This window comes from Psammomys obesus, unplaced genomic scaffold, assembly GCF_907164565.1.
Source record: "Psammomys obesus unplaced genomic scaffold, mPsaObe1.curated_primary_1811, whole genome shotgun sequence".
Taxonomy (NCBI): domain Eukaryota; kingdom Metazoa; phylum Chordata; class Mammalia; order Rodentia; family Muridae; genus Psammomys; species Psammomys obesus.
In genome coordinates, this window is record NW_026591918.1 from 10,775,891 (window position 1) to 10,801,329 (window position 25,439).

Below are 25,439 nucleotides of genomic sequence, written 5' to 3' on the forward strand. Positions count from 1 at the left end.
TGCTGGGACAGGTCTGTTCTGCAAGCCAGAGGCTCCCTGGCAGTCCTCAGTCCTGCCTGGAATCCACATCCGCCAGGCCCTGAGTTCATTGTTAGCACATCAGAACAACAGGGGACTGTCTTTTACATCCTCTGAGAGTGTGTAAACGTGGATGGCACAAGGAGGAGAACCTCACGTAAGAACTGAAAAGCGAGACTTCGAACTTAAGTTACCCAGGAAGAGAGGAAAAATAACAGAAGAGGCATGACGGACAACCCCAGTCTGCTCAGGAACTGTAGCAAGGGAAAGGAGGAAGACACAGAGGAAGGGCCTCAGGGAAGCACCGCACATAAGGTCCTTAGCACAGGAGCGCATTTAGGATGGGCAGATGAAGCAGAAGGTACTGGGGGCTTGCAGGAAGGAGTTGGGAAACGAGGAAGCTAGAGCAGTTCCAGCTGTGCTTGGAATCCTGCAGATAATGCCTAAAGCTTTAAGCCAAGATGCAGTAACACAAACATGGTATTTCGGAAAATTTTTTTTAAAATCCCAATTAAGCGACAGTTTAAAGTGCTGATGCTGACCCTGTCGAGGGAGGAATGAATTGCTGTCTTGTTGCATTGTCGAGAGCCATTTTATTCCTTGAATAACTTTGCTCTTCAAAGTCAGTGAAATAAAACAGAAATATTAATATTGCGGATTTTGAGAATACAGATAAGCCAGATCAAAGCCACCAGGTAAGGCTTGGGTGTGAACCTGGGGATGACTTGTAAGGATAATGCCAGCTGAGACTTGTGGGGGTTATTTTAATTTCTTATGGCAGACTATATCACTCACATCTACCTCTTTAATGATTCACTTAACCTAAGAGAAAACAATGAAATCAAGGAAAAGAATGGAACAGAGCCACAGGCCTACAGTGTTCTTCCGGCAATTAGAAAAGGAATGGTAGGAGACTAGACAGGTCGCCAGGCTACCAAGGACCACCGAGTCCCACGATGGCCTCTGAAGAGCAGGCCTGGACCTAATGGACAGTATGTGTGCGGCAGCCCACCTCAGGAGGATCTGAGAGGACAGCATGAGGCTAGTTTCACACAGAGCATGAGTAGCAGCTGTTAGCCAGATACTGGATGTGGCCCGGCCTACATGCCAGAATCTGGAGCTGGGCCTTAACTCTGTCCCAGTGTTGGATGATCTGCTATGGTTAAAGGGCTAACCCCAGTCACTGGGAAAGGACCTGTGGGCAGGGCAGTGTGGGTGTGTGCATCTGTGGGGGTGCTCTGCTGTTTGAGAGATACCAGAGTGGCTCAGGCACCTGCCAGCTCTAGCTGGGACAATTGAGAAGCACTTTCAGGCAGACTAGATTTCTGTGTTGCCTTTTTTGTTTATTTTGTTTTCTGTCCTCTTTTCCTGGATAGTAAGTGACAAGAATCTGAGCAGAAGAAAAGTGATTTAAAGTTTGATTTAAATTTAGCATAAAAGCCCCCGGGGCTGAGAGAAGGAGAACAAGATGGATGGGAAACAGAGGCTCTAGTGGAGGTGAGCATTAATGCAATCAGAAATCCTTAAGGAAACCAATAAAATGAAAAGTGCCCACATGAAACTAAGGTCCCACAACAAACAAACGAGGAGTTCGTTTTGCGTTGGCCAGCTACTGCTGTGCATGTGGTGGGCCCGGGGCATGGGTGATACAGCCGGTGAGACTCCATTGGAGGAACCGGATTCTTCCCTTCCTAGCAGGTGTCAATTGCAAATAGCTTCCTGCCCTGTGTCCACTCACCCCTTTCAGGGCTGGAACCTCCTCTGGTTTGAACCTGTGCAGGTCCTGTGTGCACTGCCACAGTCTCCGTGGTACATACTTATTTTTTTAATTAAATTTTAATTTTTTAATATTAATTACAGTTTATTCACTTTGTATTCAAGCTGTAGCCCCCTCCCTCAATTCCTCTCAATCTCACCCTCCCTCCCTCTTCTCCTCCCTGCTCCTCTCCAAGTCCACTGATAGGGGAGGTCCTCCTCCCCTTTCATCTAGCTTATCAGGTATCTTCAGGACTGGCTGCAATGTCCTCCTCTGTGGCCTGGCAAGGCTGCTCCTCCCTCGGGGGGGTGAAGGGGAGGACGGTCAAAGAGCCAGCCCCTGAGTTCATGTCAGAGACAATCCCTGTTCCCCTTACTAGGGAATCCACTTGGACACTGAGCTGCCATCAGCCACATCTGGTACATATTATTTTAACAGACACAGAAAAAAAATGTATCTTAGTTTGTAATGTTGATTATATGTTAGGTATAGTAAGCTAAGTACAGTGTTCAATTGGAACAAAAAGAAATATCCACAAAAAGGGGGGGGAACCTTACATGGGGTTGGGAAGGTCAACCAGTCCCATAGCTTGAAAGACATAAGGAATGTTCCAGCATACAGCCAGCATGCCACTTTCCTCGGGCCATCATTTACCAAGCTTTTCAACCCCAAACAAAGCTCAAGTGGCCATATTAGGAGCACCTCCTTCCACCTCACCTCCAGAGAAGGAGGCATCTCACTTTCAGAGGGAAGCAGGTGGGAGGGGCCTGACAGCTTGTCTAGGAAGATGGGTGCTCCAATAGCATGCAAAAGCCAGTTCAACCTCAGTGAGAGCTTTGCTCGGCAAGGAACTTTCATCACAGCCAAAGGCGTCCAGCAGGAGCGGGGCCTTGCTGGCTTAGACTCATCTAGCCTTCTGAAGTAGTTCAGGACCGCCTGCCTTGAACCACAGCAGGCTGGGCCCCCCTACATCAATTAACAACCAAGACAATCTCGAACAGACATGCTTATGGGTCTATCTGACGGTGTAGTTCCTCAACTTAGTCTCTCCTCACATGACTCTAGGCTGTGTCACCTTGACAGTGAAAGTTGACCAGGACACTTGCCGTGGACACCTGGAAAGTCACTTTACCAGAGAGGAAAAATAGGTGGCTTTCTGGACTTGGGCTTTTCCAGGAGACATTTGTTGTGATTTAAATGAAAAATGTTGGAAGCTGGAGAAATAGTTCCACACTTAGGAGTGCTTGCTGCGTGTCCAGACGACATGAGTGACTTGAATGACCAGAATGACACTGTGTGTATCCCAGTCCCCACCTCCAAGAAGTCAAGCTGTGTCCATGTCTGGACGGGTCACAGCAGGTCAGGGACACCGTGGAGGGAGAGCTCCCAGGGCCCCGCCAGATGACTAAGGCCTTGAGCCTTCTGTTCCAGGCAGCTACCAGCTGTGTGCAGCTGTGTGAGTGACCCTTCACCACACCCTGTGGAGCAGAACTGTCCCCTGAGCCCTGCTGCAGACTCAGAAATCATTCTTTTCAAGTCACTAAGACAGGGTGCTTTGTCACGCAGCAGAGGATAACTGCAACAGTTTAGAAATGATTCTTCCCAGTTTGCAAAACCTGGGAAATGGGCAGATGTAGCCAGCTCCGCTTCTAGCCAGATGATGTCACGTAGAACAAGTAAGAAAGCATTGGGGCCACAACTCTGAGAAAATAGTGTGACTCTGCAACCAGCTCTTCCAATCACTGTTCTGGCATGCTGTTATGATGCTGTTGAAAATCAAAGAAAGACATGGGTAATAAATTTGCAAAGCTGCAAAGGACATTTCTGGCAGCTAGCATTGACAGGCTGGGTTCACAGAAAATTGTTAAGATAAAATGGAAAGGTCTACATTTGGTTTAAAACAGCTGTTTGATCCCACAAAAGGGAGTGATATAATTGTGGATAGTTTAAAAACGCATTCCAAGAGTCAGGACACATTCCTGTAATCCTGGCACTTGGGAAACTGTGGTTGGAGGATCATGAGTTCAAGGCCAGTATGAGTTACATAGTAGACTCTATCTTTAAATATATAAAAATATTACATAATAGATTTTATAATAAAGTCAGGGACTGGAGAGATGGCTCAGTGGTTAAGATTAAGAAAGACTGAAACTATAGCAAAAGCCTAGCAGTCACGTTGGTCAGCTAACAGCAGCTGTTAAGTCCAGCTGCCGAGTATCAGACACCCTCTTCTGACCTCTGAGCATGCTTGCACACATGTGGTAGACACTTACATGCACATATACATTTTTAAAAGTCAAATAAAGCACAGTTATGGGTTTTAATTAGCTGAAAGCTCAGTAGAAACTAATAGTGAGATAGAGTTGCAAAAAAAAAAATGATGAGCCCCTCCAGTCATGTTACAAAATGCACACAAATTATGACAGGGGAGGGGAAGCCCTGCTGGGCTCAACCATGGTAGGGCTAGGTCCATCTGGAGAAAGACAGTTCCCTCAAACACTGTGTTTTCAGGGTGGCAGGAGCAGGGATCCATGAAAATGGGAAGTGTGAACTCCCACGGATGAGAAAAAACAACCTAGTACATCACCTGGGGAAAGGCAATCCCGGGGAGAGTACCATTTAAAGCATTCAACCTCATATAAGCAAATGAACAAGCTCACTCTACAGGACTGCTCTGTTCCTATGGGGGGCTAACAGGAGCAGGTGTGCACTGGTCCCTGGGGCTGACCAAGCAGCTTAGAGAAAAGGTTAAACAGAGATGGTCTCCGAGGGCCTTTCTGGCTCTCAAAGTCAAAAAGTCAGTGAGGACCATTTAAGACACAAGGAATGAAGACCAGCTAAACCCAGGTGACTTTCCAAAGCTGTGTGCTGTCTGAGTCAAACCTGAGAATAGAGGAGAAGCTGGCAAGCTCTAGGCCCTGTCCAGAGCAGGCACTTTCCCAGAATTCCAGTTGGTGATACCCATCACAGTCTTCGGCTGCCATCTTGTACAGGGCACCTGAACCCTTGGCTCCATGCCAGGCCTGATGAACGTCTCCGAGGAGACACAGTTGATAATGAACACCATGGGGACCTTGGAGCTGGCAGCTTCCACAAGCCATAGTTGGTCAGTGAACTTGTTCTGATTTCCTCCTCCCTCCCGCTGTCTCCATCCACAGCAGATGAACAAGTTAGCCACGTCCTCCCAAGCAGGAAAGTCCCACCGCAGACCGTGACCTAGAGCAGTATTCGGAGCTTAAAGGAGAGGCACAGGAGCACCCATAGAAGCCCTCCTGCCACCAGGATGTCTCAGCAGTGGACACAGACATGACTTTGAGCTAACTGACCCCTGATAGGTTTCTGTTAGCATGGCAGAGGGAAGTTAAACTGTAGCTCTTTCCATGTTTAAAATGCCCTTTGGGACAACTTCAAACATCTCTTTGGTGAAGAATTACTAGACTCTTATTTTTTAAAAAAAAAAAATAGTATCAATAATTTAGGTCTAAACCTGAGAATTCACGTTATCTTTATGCGATTCCTACACGTTTGCCGCCATTTGAGGACCGAAACTTTCTGAATTTGAGCTCTAGTCAAGCAAGTTCAATCAAGAAAAGCTGTATTCACCAAACTCAAATAGGCAATTTCAGCAGCTCGCTTTTAAACAAATTTTAATTAAAACAATTTTCCCTACCTGTATCATGTTAAGGAAAAATCATGAATGAAATTGTCTTAAAACCTGTCTTACACCTTCCTGAAGCTCTGAAGACAACAGCGGTACTAGCTGTGACTATATTCATTTCAATTATATAATTATAATAATTATAAATACTATGATTGATAATTATAATGAAAATATGCTGCCACTCCTCTAGGGAAAGGAAACTGTTGCTACTCAGCTGCTTCATCTTTTAAAATTGACCTCTGCAAGCTCAGAACAGTGTCACATGACCGAGATGGGAGGGAGCAGGAGCCTAGGAGCCAAGGCTACATCGAAAGACCATCTCCAACAAAACCAATGGCCAGCTTTCTTGTTTCCTCCAGTGTCCCTGGCCATTCATAAAAATAAAGCGGGCTCCTCTTGGTCTGCTAATTTAATTCAGCACAGAGCTTCCAGTCCTTGGGGGCCTCCCTCTCACGACACATCGATCCTTTGGCTTTAGGGTGAACCCAGTTAATTTACAGTAATAGCTGAAAGGCTGTCTGGTAAGCTACGAGCTTTGTCAATTACTGCGCAGAAAAATGAATTGAATGGCATCGGGGAGGCGAGGAAGTTGTACCTTATTCACTGCTTAGCTGAGCATAACTGACTCTGCTTTTGTGTTCAGCCATTCTAGCTCCTTAATGTGCTGGTAGATTAGTGAGCTGTAGTTTATCAGCATAAAGTAGGTGAATGGAGGTGGCTTCTGTCAAGCTGGCGCCTTCTCTCGGCTGCCAAGAAATGGGTACATTTCCTAAAGAGACTGTAGTGTTTGCAAAAGTTAGAGAAGGGGTCTGTCTGGCCCAGCCAAATGTAGCAGATGTTCTCGGCTGCAGCCTAGTCAGCGAGTCAGGGAGGCACAGCTGGGCAGTTCCATGTAAAAGTATTACACTGTGTGTCTCCTATTAGCTGGCCCATTGGCAACGCAGCAGCCTCTCCTCCCAACAGTGCCTTATGCTTCAGGGCGTCTGCATTGCTGTTGGACTTTCCAGAAACCCTGTCGGATCAAAATCATTTCCAGCCAACGAAGGGTTCCCACTCACTTCAAGGTGGGCTGTTCAACTCAACTGAGGCCCTAAGGTATATTCTGAGCAAAAAGAAAAATTTTAAGATGTTCCACTGCCCGTCTGGACTCTGGATGACAATGAGGTGTCCCATATTGGCCAACAGGCCTGCCCTCAAAACAGTGTGCTCATTATAGAGTAATTCACTTCGTGTCACACTAACAGAATATCAGACATAAATAACTTGAGCGAGAAAGGATTTATTTGGGTTCACACCTAAGTGCCGCCTGTAGTCCTTGGTTCTGTTCCTTCAGAGCCCGTGGTGACAGAGAATACTGTGACAGTGACAGCAGGTTAGTGTGGCAGAGGCTACTCACCGCATGGCAGGCAGGGAGGAGAGAGGAGAAGGGATGCGCCTAGGGTCAACCTTCTGAGGCACACCCCATGACCTGCTTGTTTCAGCTAGGCTTCCTAAACTGTCTACCATGTCTTAACACGATATCACCATCTGGAGACCAAGAGTTCACACCTAAGCCTTTTGTGGATACACTTTATGCCTACGGCATGATGTAGAGTGGGAGAGAAGCATCTGGGAAATGTTTCGCAACCCAGAAAAGTATGGTGGAGAACAGTAGAGAGGACGAGCAGGCCTGTGGTCCAGTGCGTGTGAGTGATGGAGAGACTGTGCCTGTAGGCACCTCATGGTGGGGACAAAGTTGAGACAGCACCACCAAGGGCTCTCAGCTCTGGTTCCAAACCCAATGGAGTGGCCCTGAAGAACTGAGTGCAGAGTACAGGGGTAGAAACTAACTCCAACGTCCACCTGAGTCCTACGTCAGAGAAAATTCCAGGAAGGTTTGGAAGGCCAATAAAGAGCCACTCAGATCCAGAGAAGCCCAGAGCAGATGCCTGAGGATGCTGGTTGTCTCTGAGCCCAGCTGCCTCATCTGTGACACTGCCACCATACGCCGTGAGAGGCAGGAGGGACTAGGCTTAGTTTAGGTTTTTCCAGAGCCTCCGCAGACTCCAGGCATGTCAGGAGACAAACACTTCCACCTTATCCGATGATTCTAGAAGAAAGGTGATCTTCAGTCATACTCCTGGGACTTCACACTGTCCTGGAGAGGCCCTTCACAGGCTGACCACTCGGTGAGAGACAGGAACTGACCTGTCTGCTAAATAGTTCAGCCACCTCCCGACCAGCAGCACCATACACCTCAGAGCCTCAGCCTCAGCCTCAGTAGGATTTTACTACAAAGGATACATTCAAAGACACCCCCCATGAGTGCCTGAAACTATAGAGATAGTCTAAACCCATATACACCAGGCTTTTTCTTCTCTCTCTCTAAATATGTGTGTGTGTGTATCACATATGTGTTAAAGTTTGATTTACAAATGAAGTATTGCAGTAGGTTAATAGCAATAGAAAATCACGTAGAATAATTAAAATATCATTCTGTAATAAAATTTTGCACTTGAGGCCATTATAAAATAAGGGTTTCTTGAACTCAGCTACTGTGCATACCAGTCAACCTAAGAACTAAGATGGCCACTGGGTAGCTAACAGGAGCCGTGCTGGTTGGTTTCTGTCAACTTGACACAAGCCTAGATATATCTGGAAAGTAGGAATCTTAGTTGAGAAAATGCCTTCATAAGACTGGCTTGTAAGCAAGTCTTCCAGGTACCACCATGATTAATGATTGATATGGGGGGAGGGACACGTCCCTGTGGGTACCGCCCCTGGCCAGGTGGTCCTGCGTTGTATAGGAAAATAGGCTGAGACAACCATGAGCAAAGAGCAAAGCAGTAAGCAATGCTCCTCCACGACCTCTTGCGTCAGTTCCTAATTCCAGGTTCTTGCCTGGAATTCTAGCCCTGACTTTCTTCAATAACAGATGGATGTGGAAATGTACGAGAAATGAACCCTCTCCACTCCAACTTGCTTTTGGTCCTGGTGTCAAGATCCTGATCATAGCAATAGAAATCCTAATTTAGACAGGAAGTTAGCATACAGCATGGATATGCTAGAAGAGAGATTATTCACATGCTATGTGTCATGGGACAGGAAAGCTTGAGATTTCATCAAACTATTTAACTGAAAAGCACACAGTTTGAAATGTTTGTTTCTGGACTCTTCCACTTCACATTTTCAGCCAAATGTATGTGACTGCAACTGCAGAAAATGAAATTCGGTAAGAGGGGACTATTGTTTTGTTAAGAAGCTTTACCAATGTAGAAATACAATAGTTAATAGTGCTACTGTTTAAAACTGTGCGTGTGTGTGTGCGTGCATGTGAGTGTCTGTGTATATATATGTGTGCGTGCATGCATGTCTGTGAATTGTGTATGTGTGTGTAAGAACGGGTTTTTGTGTGTGTGTATACATGGTGTGTGTGTGTGTTGTAGGAGTAAGTAGTTCAAGACAACATCAATATTTATTTTCTCAAAATAGTATGTCATTAGTTAAAATAACCAACACTAACGTTCTCTGAGATGGTCTATAATAAACATAGCAAAAGTTTACCTTTCTATGGAGCAACATCAGCTGTGGAAGGCTTTGACTTCAGCTGTCTCTCTGGCCTCCCAGGTTGACCCAGCAGGGAAGGAAGAGAGAGAAGAAGGAGAGAAGGTCGTGGGCATGTTTGAAAGGGCCAGACCGGTCAGGGTTGCATCACTTCCTCCCTGGTCCACTAGCAGCAGGTGCTCCCACCCTTAGACCTCTCGGCAGCAGTAGTGGGTAGAGATTTGCTGGCACTAGAACCTCCCCCAGCCTGTTAGGAAATAGCATGGCCTTTGCCTCTCCCCCTCCTGCTGGGGAAGGATAAACACTAGAGAGTTTAGGAAATCACTGGCTTAGCATTCTGCTCCACTAGCCGCCTAGCACTATGGGACACTACTCGACATCCTAACTCAGGCTGCCACAAAGGCAGGACACTGGAACTTATGAGCTCTGGCTCCATACAGACTCTTCCCAATGTGGAAGAGCCTTAGCTCACGGACATGGCAATAGACATTCGAATGCCCTCACAGTGACAGGCCGAGGGCAGAGGGGGAAATCCCAGGGTGCCTGTTGTGATCATTGGTACAACCACATCCACAGCCAGCAGAATGCCTCCATCTGCAGGGAATTCCCCTGAGAGTTCAGCGTTATCACATAACTAATTGTAGAACAAGCCTGACCTTCCCACCTTGGAAAGGGCACCTCTTGGGGCTTTGGGCGAGAGTATTAGCTTTAAGATATGAGGGTCCTTGAGGGCCATACCAATGCCCAGTGTCTTGACTCATCCATCACTCTCAGCTGGATTTTCCAATGGTTCATAACTGGACTGGATGGCCCAAGAAGTGACCTGCTGGGGAGTTAGAAGGTGTGGAGAACCCAAAACTCCATGTCTGCAGAACAGATCCTAAGTCACACCCCAACCCTGGTCTAAGATTTTCTGGAGAAAACAGAAGCCCCAAGACAGTGTATGAAGCACAGTGTTTCCTGGGCTAGTCCTGGTATGTGGATGAGGAGAACACTGGGATCCATGTTGAAATCTGAACTGTCAGGAAAGAGTCTTACTGAAAACAGACAACTGAGTCACACACACACACACACACAGCCCACACACACACACACACACACACACACACACACACACACACACTCCACAGGGAGGTGAGCATCTCTCTGAAGCACTCATTTGTCTCTGCTCTTCACTGTGCCTGCCTGGGTGGCTCCTGGCCAGAGACCTGGATGATAAGGAGGGAGGGGAGGCTGCTTCCCTACTTGGCAATGAGATTCCTTCAGGTTTGTATTATTTATGTCAAGTTCGGAGAGGTCTGGTTCCTGGCGAGGTGTCAGATGGGTAAAGCTTTTGAAGATGGATCTGAGGCCTCATCAGAATTATACCGGATAAGGAACCTGAGTGGTTGCTCTTTAAAAGCCTGTGTGCAGTCCTGCCAGCCTTGGCCTGTGAGGAGCTTATCATCCGCTTCATTAGAGGGACTTCAGAAGTGGTTTCTTCACATGGTCAAGGTGAGAAATGAAGACTTCCCAGAAAGCCTCCCTCTGCTGTTTGCACTGAGTTAAGATTGCAAAGACTCCAACACTAAAGCAATCCCCAGGATCCTGACAGATTGAGGGGCTGCGGGGAGCCCCTTCAGACCACATCATAGACTCTAAAGAAGGACCCTGTTCTTGCCAGCTCAGACCCCAATCCTCATCCTACCTTATTTCATGACAGTCAAGTATTATAACAGGGAGACACACGGAAATATTTTCACTTCTAGTGGTCAGAAAATCAGGCCTGAGCCTATGAAGCCACCTGCCTGAGTCCTGTGTGAGGGATAATACAACAATGTTACAAACCTCATGATAGCTTTTTTTCTAAAATTCATTTCTCGTGTTTTATGTGTATGGTCGCATATGTGTCTGTGCATTGCATGTGTACATTGCCTGTAGAGAACAGAAAAGGGTGTGGGACCCCCCTGGAACTGGAGTTACAGAGCTCACAGCCGTGAGCCACCAATGTGGCTAGGAATCAACCTGCCAGTACTCGTAACTCCTGAGCCATGTCCACCTCACCAGTAATAGTCCTTAAGTGGGGGGTGTGTGTGTGTGTGTGTGTGTGCGCGTGTGTGCTCGCACGCAAATATTCTATGTCCTAGTACATTTGATCATAAGCAAACTTGCCCTTGTGACTCACTAATCACAACAACACTCCGGGTTCTGGACCCAGAGCTGTCCAAGAGTTAGCTCATGAAATCCTCAAAACACCTCCACATTACTGAGCAGAATACTTAGACTCTGTGGGTGACACAAGTACCAACTGAAGGTCCAGTGTGACCCCAACACTCCAGAGGTATCTAGAGGAAGATGCCATGAAACATTCCACAGAGAGGAAAACGCTAGGCAAGTCCTGCTCCGGTGCCTAGTAGCAATAAGCAGTGGGCCAGGACTGAGCCCTGACCTCTCCGAGGATACAACTTGGTTGTTTCTGTGTGATCCCATCCTGTCTCTGATGTGATGCTTGCTTGTCTTTCACGAGTTAGGTCCTGGGTGTGAGAGGTCTCACTAGACACAGGCAGGCAGGCAGAGTTCTGCCTTGGTATAGACTCTGGTCAAAAGATGCGAAGTGGCGTTACCACTTGGTTTTGGTCTGAGGAGAGCTGAGCGGCCTGCCACACTCAGTGTTTGCAGATGAAGAGGCTATGGCTCTCTGCTTAGAAGTGATGGATGGACATGATGGATGGACATTCCAGACTGCAGAAGGGCTGCTCCTGACACAGGAAGGGGATGTGCCGCGAGCAGCTGGTGGGAGACACATGCCAACAGCCCATTACTCAGGTCTGAGCAGGGCTTCACAAATCTAACTGCCTTTTTGTTTTTTAGGACCTTAACATTATTTAAACGTTCTTATCTGGATGAAAAGGTCTAGGGCTGAACATAAAAAAAAATGTCTCACCACCCCCTCCCGAGGTATAAGAATTCTGTGCCCTTCCTGAATCTAGTTGACCCTCCATCTTTCGAGGCTGTGAATCTACCTGACTGCATATTAAAAACGTTGGAGAAGAAAAATAATTGTGCTCATGTGGACACGTAGAGCCTGTTCTCTTTGTTTCCATTCTCCAAACAATATTACACGACAACTATTTACAGAGCATCCCCGCTGTGCTGGGCTTTGTAAGAGATCTAGAGACAGCAGTTTGGTGAGTACAGGAAGATGTGCAAACCTCTTAACATTTACTCACACCAGGTCTGTGGGGGTTGTTTGTTTTCGTTTTTGTTTTTTAAGAGAGGGTTTCTCTGTGTAGCCTTGGCTGTCCTAGAACTTGCTTTGCAGACCAGGCTGGCCTTGAACTCAGAGAATCTCCTACCACTGCCTCCCTTAAAAGTGTGTGCCACCACTGCCTAGTGCTGTGAATTTCTTGTTACTACTCTTTGCCCGCGTTTCTATTGAGTTATCTTTTAATAACAAAGTTCCTTTATGCCAGCGTATCAAAATACTTTTATTTCAATGTGATACCATATAAAATTACTGAGAAACTTTACATTTTTCCTACTGTTTTTGAAATCTGCATGCTGTGTATTTCAATTTACACACAAAGCTTTTCATCAGAACTACTTGGTTTGAGGGGTAAGGGCCTTGGTAGTAGATTTGCCCAGCACACTCAAGGCCCTGAGTGTGACCTCCAGTACTGCAAGGAAAACAGGAAGGAAGGAAGGAAGGAAAGAAGGAAGGAAGGAAGGAAGGAAGGAAGGAAGGAAGGAAGGAAGGAAGGAAGGGAGGGAGGGAGGGAGGGAGGGAGGAAGGAGGGAAGGAGGGAAGGAGGGAAGGAGGGAGGGAGGGAGGGAAGAAAGTGCTTGGACCACTGTTAGATTTCATAGAATATATGTGTGAAGTAGATTCACAGACCAATGGTCCAAATAGAGTCTAAGGGGCAGGATGGCTGGCCTCAAAGCTGTCCCTGCCATAAGGAATGAATGCATTCTATTCCATGAAGAGGGGTGGGAGGAGTTGCGGTAACAGATGTGTTGCTGCTGCAGCAGGGGAAAAATTGTGTACAAGGCACAGGCCAAAGAGGAGCCCTCCTCTATCACCCCCACTTGTTCAGCTAAGGCAAGTTCTTTCCCTGAACCTTGAACTCATGTCTCAAGCAGGCTGGAAGCCAGCAAGCCCCAGTGATCCTCCTGTCCCTGCCCCACCTCAGAGCTAGTGTTAAAGGCATTTGAGGTGAAGCCTGGCTTGTCACTTGTCCTGTGGGTGCTAGAATCCAGACTCTGGTGCTCATGATTGCGGAACAAGCATGCTTAACCACTATGCAATCCCCAGCCTCGTTTTAAAAAAATTACTTATCATTTAATAAAGTGTGTGTATATGTGTATGTGTGTTGTATGTGTGTCTGTGTATGTGTGTGAGAGAGACAGAGACACAGAGAGAGAGAGAGAGAGAGAGAGAGAACGGGGCCCACATGTGGATTAAAGAGCCCAGATTTACTTGGGTTCTAGAGATCCAACTCACCAGCAGGCTTTTACAGAAAGTGCCTGTACTAATATTTTTGAGTATTTCCCCTAGTGGTTTCAGCATTTCAGGTTTCAAAATAAGGTCTTTAATGTATTTTTAACTGATTATTATGCAAGCACACATTACCATGCTCGGTTTTCTTATGTGGATTCTGGAGTATCTAACTCAGAACCTCATGCTGGCACAGTAAACATTTTACCAAACAAACCATCTCTCTGGCCACTTTGTCATTATCTTATTGCTTCATTGTAGGGGTCTTTCATCTCTCGGTGAGGTTTATCCATTGGTGTTTGTAACCTTTATTCAAGAAACTCATATATGAACACACTGTATTCGCATCATTTTACCCTTTTCTCCCTTCTAACTCCTTTCTTATATTTATATTTTAAAGCTATGGCTGAATGGGATAGTTCTTTCTTTTTTAAACTTCTCAGCAAGTTTATTATTTGTATGCAAAAAGGCAACCGATTTTTATGTTAATTTTATCTATGCGACTTTACTGAAAGTGTTCACTGGATCTGTAAGTTTTCTGGAAGCAGAAAACTGACTTCCACAAGTTCTCTGACCTCTGCACACAACATGGACACACACAACAAATATGCTACAAAAATAAAGTAATAAAAGTTTCCTAGTGCAGCCAGTAGCATATTTTAAGTACAGATTTATGTCATCCGCAAATAGGGATAATTTTACCTCTTCCCTTTCTTTGGTAACCCTTTTTATTCCTTTCTTTTGTCTTACTGCGAAGACTTTGACACCATCTTGATGAGTCCAGAGACAGGGCACCCTTCTCTTGTTTTTTACCCGATACCATTTTCCTGCTAAGGGAGTGTCTCTAACAGTTGTTTTATGCTGGTGATAAATTCTTTCAGTTTTTGTACATTTTTAGAGGTTCTTATTTAACCTACACTTTTGGAGGTTATGCATTTGGATGTGTTGTTGTGGTTGCTGCTGCTTTACTGCACGTGTGTGTTCCTACCACCTCAAACATGTTGGTGGCAGACTTCTCACTTGCGTTGTTTCTGGTAAGAAATCTGTTGTCATCCTCATCTTTGTTCACTGAGCACACTGTGCTGTCTTCTGCTGCTCCTGTTAGGACTTTCTTTTCATAACTGGGTTTGACCCTTTGGATTCTGATATGGTTTCAGGTACATTTCAGTGTGGTTTTTGTACTTAAACAACATGGAGTCTACGAATCTATGTGTTTGGTTTTGACCATTTCTCCAAACATTTTTCAATCTTCTCCCCTCTGTAAAGGACTCTAATTACATACATATTTGGTTTATGAAAACATTCCATATAATACTAATATTTTGTCTTATGTTTCTGTTGTTATTTAAAGACATGATCTCATGTAGCCCAGGATGTCCTGGGTTGGGGTGACTTTGGATTACTAACCCTCTTGCCTCCACCTCCCAAGGGCTGTGATTTCGGGCAAGTACAGTCACAACTACTGTTATTCAGTCCTGAGGGCCATTAGCCAGACCGTCGCACACCTGGCAAGCGCTCTGTGCGTCCGCCTCAATCCCCAGCCCTTCTGTCCATTTCCTAAGATTATCTTTTCTCTGGATTCCGGTTTTCAAACTCAGTAAGTATGTTTTCCTCTGAAGAGTCAGATTTTAGTTAACCCCCCTTGCTGCGTTCATCACTCACTCACACCGTGCTTTGTACCTCAGGAGTCTGGGTCTGTTTTACGTATTCCACTGAGTGAGGCAACTTGAAAGCATATCTCTGGTTTTCAAGCTTTCAGGTTTCTGTATTTTGACTGTCTCCTTATAAAGCCTTGAGACTATTCAACAAATCCATCTCCATGTTCCTGCCCTACAGAAGCAGATACTCGTCCCTATGGCCCACATATTTAGGACACAAGATTTCACCCAAAGCCCCTCTCTCTGGAGCAGATCACCAGCCATGGCCTTGTCACGGTGGCCCCATGAAGTCATTATTCTACGGGGTGGGGGGGAGCCACAAATTTAGGTAAGGACTAAACTCCAGACCAGCAGGTCTCAAAGCATATTCTCGGGGCCACCAAAATCAGAAAAGTGAGCAGAAATACAAATTCAGCTACTTTCTCCAGAACTGTAGAATTCAAAACTCCAAGGCGGAGTCCAGTGCTACTCTGAACAGATGGGCCATGATGAGCAGTTAATTCATCCAGGCCCCCAATTAAATCAGTTGTACTTTAAAAAAAAATAGCAAAAGTAAGAAATCAGCTCTCATCTGCTCCCCTTCTCAACTGGCTCCATTGACTGTGCTCTGTGTTCTGAGGTGACCGTGTGAGGCAAACACTGCAGCGAATCCCTTCCCAACCCCACATTCAGTGACATCGTGTGACTGGCCACAAAGGAAAAAGAACTGTGTACTACAGAGGATGCCAAACATATAAACTGGGTGCTTTGTTTTCTTTATTGTCAGACCACACAAGCCCAGACCTCTGTGTTCCAACAAGCTCTGGCGTAGCTTGGGAAACAAGCACCAGGGATGATTGGTGCTTACAAATACTGTCACCGCAGTGTGAACTCGTACCACACCACCTATCAGGAGAGCAGACCTGTGAGATCGCCACACCTTGCCCACCCCCTCCCAATGCCCTCAGATCAAAGCTTCACCCCTGACTTGTGGGAAGGTTGGGGATGCGGTGTTAGGTGGAGCCACAGGTTGGTGCCAAGGTCCCTTGCCGTGATGAGGCCGTATAGAGATTCACTGAAGTACAGAGGAACTGATGGATCCCAAAGTACCCTTCTGGCTCTCCCGCAGCGGCTTCTCGGAAGCAAGCTGCGCTGGTGGGAAGCTGGTACCACAAAGGTGGGGAGTGGAGTGGGGAGTGAGAACTCAATCCCAGCTTACCCTTGCTCACAGCAGAGACGGGAGCCTGCACTTGGCTTCACTTCTCTCCTCCAGGGCAGGGAGGCAGTAATAGCAGCACCTGCCCCACAGGGCTTCTAGATCAATCGTGTAGGCATAGGAGCCAGGAACATGGCACCATTTCCCACAACAGAAGCTATTTCTGCTTTTTGCTTTAGCCTCAGTAGAAAGTAATGGCAGTGAGAATATTGTTACTCCCATTGTTCGGATGACAGTTATTGAGGCAGAGGGGAAACGCACAGCAAAGTACCCATCACAGAGCCAGTTACAGAGACAGCAAGTGCGGAGACACAGTTGATGGACCTCGCCCACGCCCTCTAATGAACAAGTTCCCGTACCCTGAGGCTGCTGTCCTAATTTATTCCCTGTAGCTCCAGGTTCCCTAGCAAGAATGCAACCAGTAATTCAGTTACAGAAATTACCAGCTGGATCCCTGACTTACTGCTATAATTTCCTTAGAGCAAGCATCTGTGGGTACCGATCCCATTCTGCCTTGATGTTACTTAAATAAGAAGAGGCATTTCCATATGTCCCTGAAGCGATACCAGCAGACATAAGGCTCCCATTACCCTGCTTTGGCCAGGATTCGCCAGGAAAGAGCTGACTCAGCTGCAGGCTCATGCTTCACCTTTCCTTCCCTCGCCTTTCTTACCTGTGTAACAGGACATAGAGTCCCCCATGAGGACATTATGAGGACTCACTGAGATGGTATTGGCCTAACAGTAGAGTCTCTGTTAGCAGGCCTAGAAGCGGGGATGGGAAGTGGTGAAGCAGACACTGAGCCCGCCACCTGGGCAAGGGCAGACTCATGGATATGTTCCCCAGCCGGTGTGGCGCCCAGACATACAGAGAGATTTCCTTAGCTAACATGTTTCTCAGCTCCACATGGTGCTACACACCTTTAATCATGGCTCTCAGGAGACAGGGGCAGACAAATCCCTATGAGCTCAAGGTCAGCCTGGTCTACATGATGAGTTCCAGACCAGCCAGAGCTAAGACCATGTCTCAAAACAAGCACACACGCACAGTGCCAGGATCTACTTCCAGGACATCCCAAGCATCGAATTCATCTCTGCTCAGAACAGCCCTGTGAGGAACTAGTACGAGGAGAAAAGAGGGTCATTGTTCCATTATACAGACATAGAGACTGAGCTTCAGAGAAAGCATCTAAGGGGTCCTGGAGCCAATACACTGTGAATTCCAAGGGACAACTGTGCTTGCCTGTGACAGAAAGATGGCACTGTCTAGGCTGGTGACTTTGTATATGTTGGTGACTCCTGTCCTGTAGGTAAAGAAGTACATGAGGCTGGAGATGCAGCTCAATGGCAGAGTGTGTGCCAAGAGTATGAGAGGCTCTGGGTTCGACCCCCAGCGCTGCAACAATAATCTCTTAATAACTAATTGAATACAGAAATAAAACTAAAACAAGAGAAGGGTGAAACCTCATCCTGCCTGGCCATGGCAGGCTGAACTCAGATAGGTCTGTGATGCTGTCTGTCCCCTGTGTCACCTCCAGGGCTCTCAAACTCTAGCTTTCCTTCCACAGACTCACACTGGCCCAGCACACCGCAGTGAGCCTTTGGAATGGGGAGGCAAGGGATGGCAGAAGCACCCAGCTCTGTCTTCCTGGCCCGAGTCTTACTTTCCCTAGTCTGACACTGGGACGTCCTGGCCTATCCCTTGAGCCCACCCATTGAGCCCACCTCTTGTTTGAAGAGCCCTCCCCACCTTCCAGCTGTGTGTGCCTGGTCCCAGGCAGCAGCAAGGACACACATCCTCCCCCCTTGGTACCCAGCCTCCCTTGCCAGGAGAAAGGCTGGGCTCTTTTCTAGTGTAACCCTCTACTCCAAGGAGCCCTTTCCCAGACTTCTCAGGTTTCTTTTCTGTGTTTGTCTCCATTTCAGGGATTTATTTCTCTACAAGGGACACAAGTGACTGAACTTCTTCCAGACCCTGAGGACCCAGGGAAGCACCTGTTTGAGATCACACCAGGTAGGCCCAGGGCGCTGGTGTGTGTGAGGGGGTTCCCGGAGGCCCCATTGGAGCATGACTCTGCTCCCGCTCCCACCATTCTATTTCTTTCAGGAGTACTGACACTGTCTCCAAGCCAAGAGAGACATGTGGGCCAAAGCTAGAAAACACTGGGGGGAAGAAATTAGAAAATCCTGCCTGTTGTTTAGATAATTACTTCTTGGATAAGAGAAAATGTGGATTTTTTTTTTCACACTCACAATAAACCCAAGCAAGTAAACAAAGATGCCTTAGGGGGTAGTTCTGAACTTCCTAGTGCTGCAGCCCTTTAATACAGTTCCTCATGTTCTGGTGACTCCCAATCATAAAATTATTTCATTGCTCTTTCATAACTGTAATTTTGCTACTGTTACGAATCGTAGTGTAAATATCTGATATGCAGGATAACTGATATTTGATCCCCAAGGGGGTCTTGACCCACAGGTTGAGAACCACTACCTTGCAGTAAAGCTACAAACTTACACATGGAAATAAGTTCACCGTCAAGGGTCAGCCGATTCAGAAGGCCACCATAGCCTTATTGTGAATCCCAAAGCAGAATTACAGTACGACAGGAGGAGACAATCCCCATGGACCCATTGTCCTGTTGGCAGTTACAGAAGAGGTTTTTACAGTTCCAGATTATTCAGTGTGGTCCCTACTGAGCTGAGTGTGTACATGTCGCGAGAGCCCTGCTGTTACAGCAGGGCCCATTTTGCCAGGGTGTTTATTGTCCTTGACCTCCACCAGAATCAGAGCCTGAGACAAGATCTGGGCAATGTGTTCTAGAGCTGGTCCACCAGAGCGTGAGGAAGGGCACTGGGAAAGGAGCAGCCAGGATGTGCTAGGGAAGTGGACTGAGGTAATGACAGCTCTGTCTCACTGGACCATCTGAGGTGGTGTATGGAGGGCCTCAAAGGTCCTTATCCAGGTGATTGGTGGCTTTCTCACCAGCTTCCCCCAGCAAGCCCTTGAAAGATACACCCTTTGGGGTTAAGCCTGGCATCTCTGGCCTGTCTCACGTCTTCGGACAGAGGTCCCTGAGTACAGTTGCAGAGACTTGAGGAAAGAGAACACCAGCGTGATGGGAAGAGTTATTGCAGGTGGTGGACTAGATACTTCCTCTGGAAAGCACTGAGTATTCAAGACACTCCATGGGTCAGTCTGTGGGTCAGGAAATCTACAACCGCAGAGAGGTGTAGGAAACACCCCAAACACCATGAGGAAATGACCTGGCTCTTGCTGTCTACCTAGGGGTAAACTGGGCCCAGGCTGTGGCCAGAAACCTGCAGGCCACTATCCTGGGGATTCTGGAAGGCATGGCAGAGTGAAAGTAAAAATAGACACTTCTCAGGCCACATGATTTTAGTCCCAGTCTTGGTTTTAAAGTTGCACTAAGAAGGTATAGACAGGTGGGTCTTGGAGCACAAATTAAAAAGCAAAGGCTTAGTTGACTGTGAGACAGGAACCACAAGTCTGCAGGGACGATAGAGAAGAGGGGACCCTATTACCTGGGGCACTGAGGACTTAAGGGCCCAGGAAAGGAAGGCTGGGGTGCAGCCCCTGGGGCTGGGAAGCAGCTGGCCAGGAGCGCTCGGTGGAATTCAGGGCCTTCAGTCAGTATTGACAGAAAGGCACTGACCATGTGTCCCAAGGGTGAGTTCGGAGTCCCCAGTGCCGTGCTCCTAATCTGGGTCAGAACTATTTATTAGGATTTCTCTATCTGGAAGGAGGAGGTTTTTGTCACAGAAAGCAGCATATCCATAAGGTTATGGGAATTGGAAAATGGATATTTTGGGACCCTGTTATTCCGCCTTTCACATAAAGCAATATATTCATAAGGTTCTGGGAGTAAAATCGTGGACATTTTTGAAAGCCGTTGTTCTGCTTATCACAGTACTCAAAACCTATTTTAAACCTGCTTCCCAGAAACAGACCTTGGAGACCCGTGCCCTGGTGCACAGCCGATTAGGAGCAGGGCCGAAGCTCTCTGCCTTTGTCTTTTGTAGCTACACCTAAATCCTAGATTGGGAGATTCGTACAGAAGAAAAGTGGGCTGTCAAGATGGTGTGGTGGATAGAGGCGCTCCTGTGCAGGCCTGACCACCTGAGCTCCATCTTGAGATCTCCTAAGGCGACAACAGAGAACTGACTGAATAGTTGACCTCCACACATATTGTTCATGCCTGAGGTCACCCCCACACACAAACATTCCAACTAATAAAACTATGTTCAGATCATGTCCTGGGGACCAGGAGATGGAGGCTGAAGGGGCCACACCTTCTCGAATACAGGATGAGGGAGACCCTGCAGGCATCGAGGCCGTGAAGAGAACCCAAGAAGAGATGAGAATGATTGACTTTGTCAATCAGACTTTGGGGACTCTAATGCCAAGCGGTTCTTTGTCAGCACATTTAAAACACACTACAGTTTGGGGCAAAGGTTCCAGCATCAATCGTTCCAATTCCATCTGAACAATAAAGCTTAGGTGTGACTACATAGAAACTCCTGTGTAAGCTACGTGTGACCATGAGGGTAGATTCTGGTAAAGGCCTAGAATCTAGTATAGTCTCTCACCAAGGTAGCATAAAGGTCAGCAGGCCATAGAGTACGTGTGGCATCTCCCCTAAGGATGGGTAGCAGTCTAGCGAGGCCAGGAAATTTGGGTGAGGCCTGCCTTCACAGATAGCAAAAAGGTCATCAGGTCTTAACAAAATCCACTCCGAGCCTTCTGGGCAGGAAAACAGGTATTTTATCTTCTCTGTTAAAGAGAGGAGAGGCCTCTGTGTGTTTAACATTTCTGATTTCCCTAGTGATATGCGGGTGCAAGGACCTTTGTGCCCCCAACAACAGGGAATCTGCAGAACTCCAAAGTAATCGTGAAACATCACCTGGCAAAGTAGTACCAGATGCAGGAAAAGCTAGCTTTTGTGACAGACCCATGGTGATAATCCATGAGTAGATCAGTCGAGAGTAAGGGTCCAGAGCCTTCTGGACCTGATTGCTTCTTTAGGGACCCTCTCTTTTTTTAATTTTTATAGACTGTTTCTTTTTTTTTTCCTTTTTTCTTTATTATAATTTATTCCCTTTGTATCAGAGCTGTAGCCCCTCCCTCATCCTCTCCCAATCCCACCTTCCCTCTCTCTTCTCCTCCCATGCCCTTTCCCCAGTCCACTGATAGGGGAGGTCTTCCTCCCCTTCCATCTGACCCTAGGCTTCATCAGGACTGGCTGCATTGTCTTCCTCTGTGGCCTGGTAAGGCTGCTCCCCCCTCAGGGGGAGATGATCAAAGAGCAGGCCAATCAGTTCATGTCAGAGACAGTTCCTGTTCCCCTTACTAGGGAACCCACTTGGACAATGAGCTGCCATGGACTACATCTGTGCAAGGGTTCTAGGTTATCTCCATGAATGGTCCTTGGTTGGAGTATCAGTCTCAGAAAAGACTTCTGAGCCCAGATTTTTTTGTTCTGTTGCTCTCCTTGTGGAACTCCTGTCCCTTCCAGGTCTTTCTATCTCCCCTTTCTTCCATAAGATTCCCTGCACTCTGCCCAAAGTTTGGCTATGTGTCTCAGCATCTGCTTTAATACCCTGCTGGGTAGAGTCTTTCAGAGGCCCTCTGTGGTAGGCTCCTGTCCTGTTCCCTGATTTCTCCATCTTCTGTGGTCTATCCCGTTTGCCTTTCTGAATGAGGATTGATTATCTTACCCAGGGGAACTCCCTCTTAATACCTCACACTGTGTCTTAAAACTCAACATGAGATTTGGTGGGGACCCAAACCTAGGCCTGCCATGTACCCAGGCTACCTTGGAACTTGACTCTGAATCTTTTCCAGTGCTTATATCTTTTTAATCTTCAGCTGTGAGGTCTGGGGCCCTGATGTCAGGAAGGACAGCTCAAGGACCTCTTTTCCCAGCACAGAAACTATTGCTTGACCAAGCACCAGATTCACATGGTTCTCAGAACTTCGCCCATCTGCAATACTGCTTTGTCTACTTGAGAGCTCAGGTAGAAAGCAGGGAGGTACAGAGGTCACCCTGGAAAGGCAGAAGTGGTGGGCAAGGGACCCTTTGGGCTCTGAGCACTGCACATCCATGTACAGGGAGAACTGAACACCAGTGTTGGTGGGGACCCTGGGGAGGCTGGCCTTCCTCCCTTCTTCCCATGGGCTCCGCAGGACATCCTACAACCTAGCCCCAAGGGACTCAGGAGGTGTTGGCTACAGCTGGAAATATCCCATTCCCTTTGGAGCCCATAAAGCTGTGGCAGCCCTGAAGTGTTAGGTCAGCCACCCCTGGGCTGAGCTTTATGTGGCTACAATTCCCAACCAAGGTTCCAGGCGGGGGCCTTGTGACTAGGAATAATAATAATAATAACAATAATAATAATAAAGTTGGCACCCAGAATGGCAGTAAGCACTGTAATGTCCACTATGACAAAGCTGAGGCAGGAGGATTATAGTTTTGAGGCCAGCATGGGCTAGGAAAAAAGGAATAAAAGAAGGGAAATTTGAGTAACCCCATCTTAAACCACAATAGCAACCATACAAAACTCAATGAGCCTTCTCACTCACAACTCAGTAATCCCTGGTATGTCCCTGATCTTAAAAGCTGGCCTGCAGGGACCCTGGGGAGAGCATGGCACAACTTCTGACCTTAAAGAATCAGAGGACATTGCTATCCCGAGCTAGAGACAAGTCAAGTAGCTTGCTTCCTAGGTTGAGGCAATTCCCTAGGGGCAGAGACAGCAATTATGGCTGTGAGGGACCATGTTGGTGTCTCTGAGCACTGAAATGGTCGAACAGAAGGCTGGGTAGGAGAGGGCTGATCTGTATGGGGAGGCCTTCCCCACCATTCTGAAAGTGCCTAGGTGACAGGTCTTAGGCATAAAGAGATGAAAAGAACAGAAGGACACCTAATACTGAAGCCCAGCTCCAGTGTCCCTGGAATCAATGGCAGGATGGGAGGAGAAAGGAAGGAATCATTGACAGTGTCTGGCAGGCACAGGGGCCATCAGGAGGAGCCTGGGACAGTCCCTCATTCTGCTCTGGGAACCCTCATCTGCCAAGAAGAAAAACCTGATAGCCCTTGGAAATGTGATCATTCTTAGGATATGTTTCATCCTCTACTTAAATTTAATTCATAGATCCTGTTGTAGCCTTCAACCCCATAGAAAGTGAAAGCTGTGAAACAAAAAAAAAAAGTTTTTTAAATAATATTTATTTTTTTTGTATTCAGTGTTCTGCCTGCATGTACACCTGCACTCCAGAAGAGGGGACTAGATCTCATTACAGGTGGTTGTGAGCCACCGTGTGGTTGCTGGGAACTGAACTCAACATTTAAAAACAACAATGCTGTGAGTGCCATCTAGTGGACGAACCCGCCAATGCTAAAAACCCCTCCTGTGCTGCAGGCCATTTCCAAGCATCTACTAGCAACCCTTTCAGCTGGGCTTCACCTCTGATGACAAAGAGCCGGAGAACCACAGGTCCAGCCACTGAGCAAGGCACAGGAGGACGGTGGCATTGGGCACATGCGTGTCAGCAGGGTTCCTCTTGTCTGGCTATGGTCCGTGGCTCCATGCCTGCCTACTCAGTGTATGCAACACTCAGCTCACTACGTATTAAGTTCAGGAATGCTGAAAGCATGCTTGCCAGCACTTTTTGTCTTGCTTGGATTGCCTAATATGTGTATTTCGGGGGTGCATAATATGGGGTCTCATTTTGTAGCCTTGTCTGGCCCAGAACTGGTTATATAAACCAGACTAATGTCAAACTCGTAGAGATGCACCTGCCTCCGCCTCCTGTGTGATTAAAGGCATATGCCACAGCAGCTGGCCTCTGTAGTTTCCATGGTGACCAGACAAGGTGAATCAGATTAGAGCCTGATACACATAGGATAGCAGCTGCACACCTGGCCCAAAGCATCCTTTCCCAAGCAGTACAGAAGGCAACGCCTCCATGGGCTCATTGACCCCACAGCTGAGAAGAGAGAGGAGGACACTGCTGGAACTCTCAGGATACGAGGGTTCCAGAGGCAGTTACAAGGACAATAACCCAGTTGATACCTGCCTACTTTGACAGGAGCTCTAGCTCGTTTATATTAGGTTAACTGCTAATTGACATAGATGATATGATATCACATATATGATATCTGTATAGAGAGACAGGGTTTCTCTGTGTAGCTCTGGCTGTTCTGTCACTCCCTCTCTAGATCAGGCTGGCCTCAAACTCAGATATCAGCCTACATCTACCTCCCAAGTGCTGGGATTAAAGGCATGCACTACCATGCATTTAAAGAAGTATATAATATATTATCTTGATATTAAAGAAGTAGGTTAACTGTTGTAGCCATCTGCAAGCCATAGGATCTTGATACAACAGAACTGCTTATCTTTTATCTAAAGTCAACAATGAACACTTCCGACTGATAGGGAGTTGGCCACCATGCATCTTCCTGCCTTCAGGCTTTGTCTGAGCATCCAGGTTGTCTTCAGGCTAGGCACTGGTCTAGTCCTGGAAGAGGCTTTATTATTTCTTCCAGCTAGTTAGCCATAAGGAAGTCACAAGGCCTTACATCAGTGTGAGGGATTCTGTGAGTGTAGGAGTGATAACAAGGCTGGTTTTATGAAAGTTGATAGACCAGCCAGTGCTGCTTAAAGAGCAATTTGCCTAAGAGTCACAGAGACACGGTCTCACTACCACAGAGTTGTGAGGGTCAAGCAGAGAGTCAGGAAGGCAGACACTGACACCCCCTCCCCCCACCACACACAAACACACACCAGGACAAGAAATGCTAAAAGGAACAGAAAAAAGAGTGATGGCTGAATGATATTGAGGGGAAGACCCAGATGTGGATACCACTATTAGGGATTCCTGGATAAAGTGGCAAGAACTGTGGTTCTTGCAAGTCAAGTTGCCCAAGCAAAGAGGAAACGGTGAGGGAAGGAAGTTTTCCTGGGGCAGAAGTGTGATAATGGGACCAGTGAAATGGTTATGTGTTAAAAATACCTGACACCAAGCTGGCAAATTGAGTTTGATCCAAGATGAACTTCTTTATGCTGTGTGTGTGTGTGTGTGTGTGTGTGTGTGTGTGTGTGTGTGTGTGT

The 25,439-nt window shown here is 47.0% G+C and overlaps 1 protein-coding gene across 2 annotated transcripts in view; it reads left to right on the top strand.

Moving 5' to 3' along the window:
* The window catches only part of Arhgap22 (Rho GTPase activating protein 22), a 165,549-nt gene that overhangs the window by 64,923 nt on the left and 75,187 nt on the right, over positions 1–25,439 (top strand). For both annotated transcript variants that reach the window (XM_055612448.1, XM_055612449.1), the window contains exon 4: positions 18,231–18,318. In XM_055612448.1, coding sequence (XP_055468423.1) covers positions 18,231–18,318 — 88 coding nt within the window. The remainder of the gene's footprint in view (positions 1–18,230; positions 18,319–25,439) is intronic.